General features: G+C 37.2%; 1 protein-coding gene across 2 annotated transcripts in view; it reads left to right on the top strand.

Moving 5' to 3' along the window:
• LOC106872932 (uncharacterized) overlaps positions 1–2028 on the top strand; it is a 33902-nt gene that overhangs the window by 7195 nt on the left and 24679 nt on the right. For both annotated transcript variants that reach the window (XM_052965796.1, XM_014920109.2), the window contains exon 6: positions 661–842. In XM_052965796.1, the coding sequence (XP_052821756.1) occupies positions 661–842 (182 nt within the window). The remainder of the gene's footprint in view (positions 1–660; positions 843–2028) is intronic.

The following is a 2028-nucleotide window of genomic DNA, read 5'->3' as shown; positions in this document are numbered from 1 at the left end:
ATATATATATATATATACATACACATACACACATATATATACACATACATATATACACACATACATACAAATACAACATATATACATACACATGCACACACACATACATGTACACATATATATATACATACACACATATATATACACATATCTATATATACATATAAATACATATATATATATACACACACACACACACACACTTTTATATGCACTCATCCATATATGCATAATTGCACATACATAAACATAATGAGACATCATGCTGTACTTCATCACATCTTGGGATCATTATGATTGTAGTTTATATCATTTGTTCCCTACGTCCGTTTCGTCATTGTGGTTATTTACTTCCTCTACAGTGGCCTTTCTAAGTTCAACTGGACTCTAAACTAGGGGAAAAACCACTTAGGGCACACTTTTTATAACACCATGTTACATTTGATCTGTGTAACATAATGCGATAAAGTGTTGCTCTGATGAATTGAGGCCGTTCAGCATTCGATTACATTTGGAACTTCGACAACAGAAGATGCAAATAGCCACAATAGTGAGACGTACGTAGGGAACAAATGACACACACCACACCACACACGTGTATGTGTGTAAAACTCTATCGAGTAAAAGGAATTAATTGTTCGATAATTGTTTGTTCAACAGAAATATCGTGAAATACGAAGTGTTGTGGCAAAATGATCTATTGGATTTCATGAACACCATCTTTGAGTATGGCTACTCTCACTTCCGGACATATTTAACTGCTGTAATATTTAACCCAGCGCTGCACAACGAAGGACTGCACCGACATACTTTCTTGTTAGCAGCATTTGAGCTAGAGACCGGTGAGAAACATTTACTCATATTAAACTCACTCCCTGTTATTTACGGCACCATTTTAGAGAAAATTAACATTTGATAATGTAACATTTAGCGATTGTTTCACCGTGGAATCGTTTCTGATTTATTATAAATAAAACTGGAAACAGTTGGGGCGACAGTTGTTGAAGATCTTTGATTTATCTTCTTTGGAGATCAAACTCGTATAATAGATCTCGGCTCAGCATTCGTTTGACTATTAATCCAGATTAATCTAGATCTACAACCTCATTGAAACCTTTGATTACCTTCTGTGATTTCACCATGTTTACAAGACGATTTACTAAAAATCTGATTTAAAAAAGAATCAAATATATATTAACATCTGACATAGGCGCAGTAGTGGATGTGTGGTAAGTAGCTTGCTTAACAACCACTTGGTTCCGGGTTCAGTCCCACTGCATTGCACTTTGGGCAAGTGTATTCTATTATATCCTTGGGCCGATCAGAGCTTTGTGAGTGGATAAGGTAGACGAAAGCCGAAAGAAGCCCGTCGTATGTATATGTGTGTATCTGTGTTTGTCCCCCCCCCTAACATAGCTTGACAACCGATGCTGGTGTTTTTACGTCTCCGTAACCTAGCGATTTGGCAAAAGAGACCGATAGAATAAGTACTAGGCTTAGAAAGAATAAGTCCTGGGTTCGTTTTGCCCGACTAAAGGAGCAACATGAAATAAAGTGACTTGCTCAAGGACACAACGCTTCGCCAGGTATTGAACTAGCATCCGACAGCCGAATAACCTAACCACGGAATCACGTGCCTTCATGATTGAAGTGAGCAGAACAAAGGTTCACCTCCAGCATTTTTCTTTTGCCTTAAATTGTTACATTTTAATAAATAATTTCCTTAAACCTTTACCATTTCCTTTTATTTTCCTCTCATCGTACGTCAAAAGTTTTCTTACAACCCTTGAATCTCTTCTCAGAACAAAATAAGACCCCACTCACAAGTTGAAATTCAAAGCTTACAATTTAGTAGGCTTTAAAATTAAATTATTCATCATATGACGGCTAACTTTAAGCTGTTAGTCGCCGTATGACGGCTAACTTTAAGCTGTCAGTCGCCGTATGACGGCTAACTTTAAGCTGTCAGTCGCCGTATGACGGCTAACTTTAAGCTGTCAGTCGCCGTATGACGGCTAACTTTAAGCT

This window comes from Octopus bimaculoides, chromosome 2 (genome assembly GCF_001194135.2).
Source record: "Octopus bimaculoides isolate UCB-OBI-ISO-001 chromosome 2, ASM119413v2, whole genome shotgun sequence".
NCBI classification, from domain to species: domain Eukaryota; kingdom Metazoa; phylum Mollusca; class Cephalopoda; order Octopoda; family Octopodidae; genus Octopus; species Octopus bimaculoides.
The sequence above is the reverse complement of the archived record's forward strand: the minus strand, read 5'-3'. Positions and strand labels throughout refer to the sequence as shown.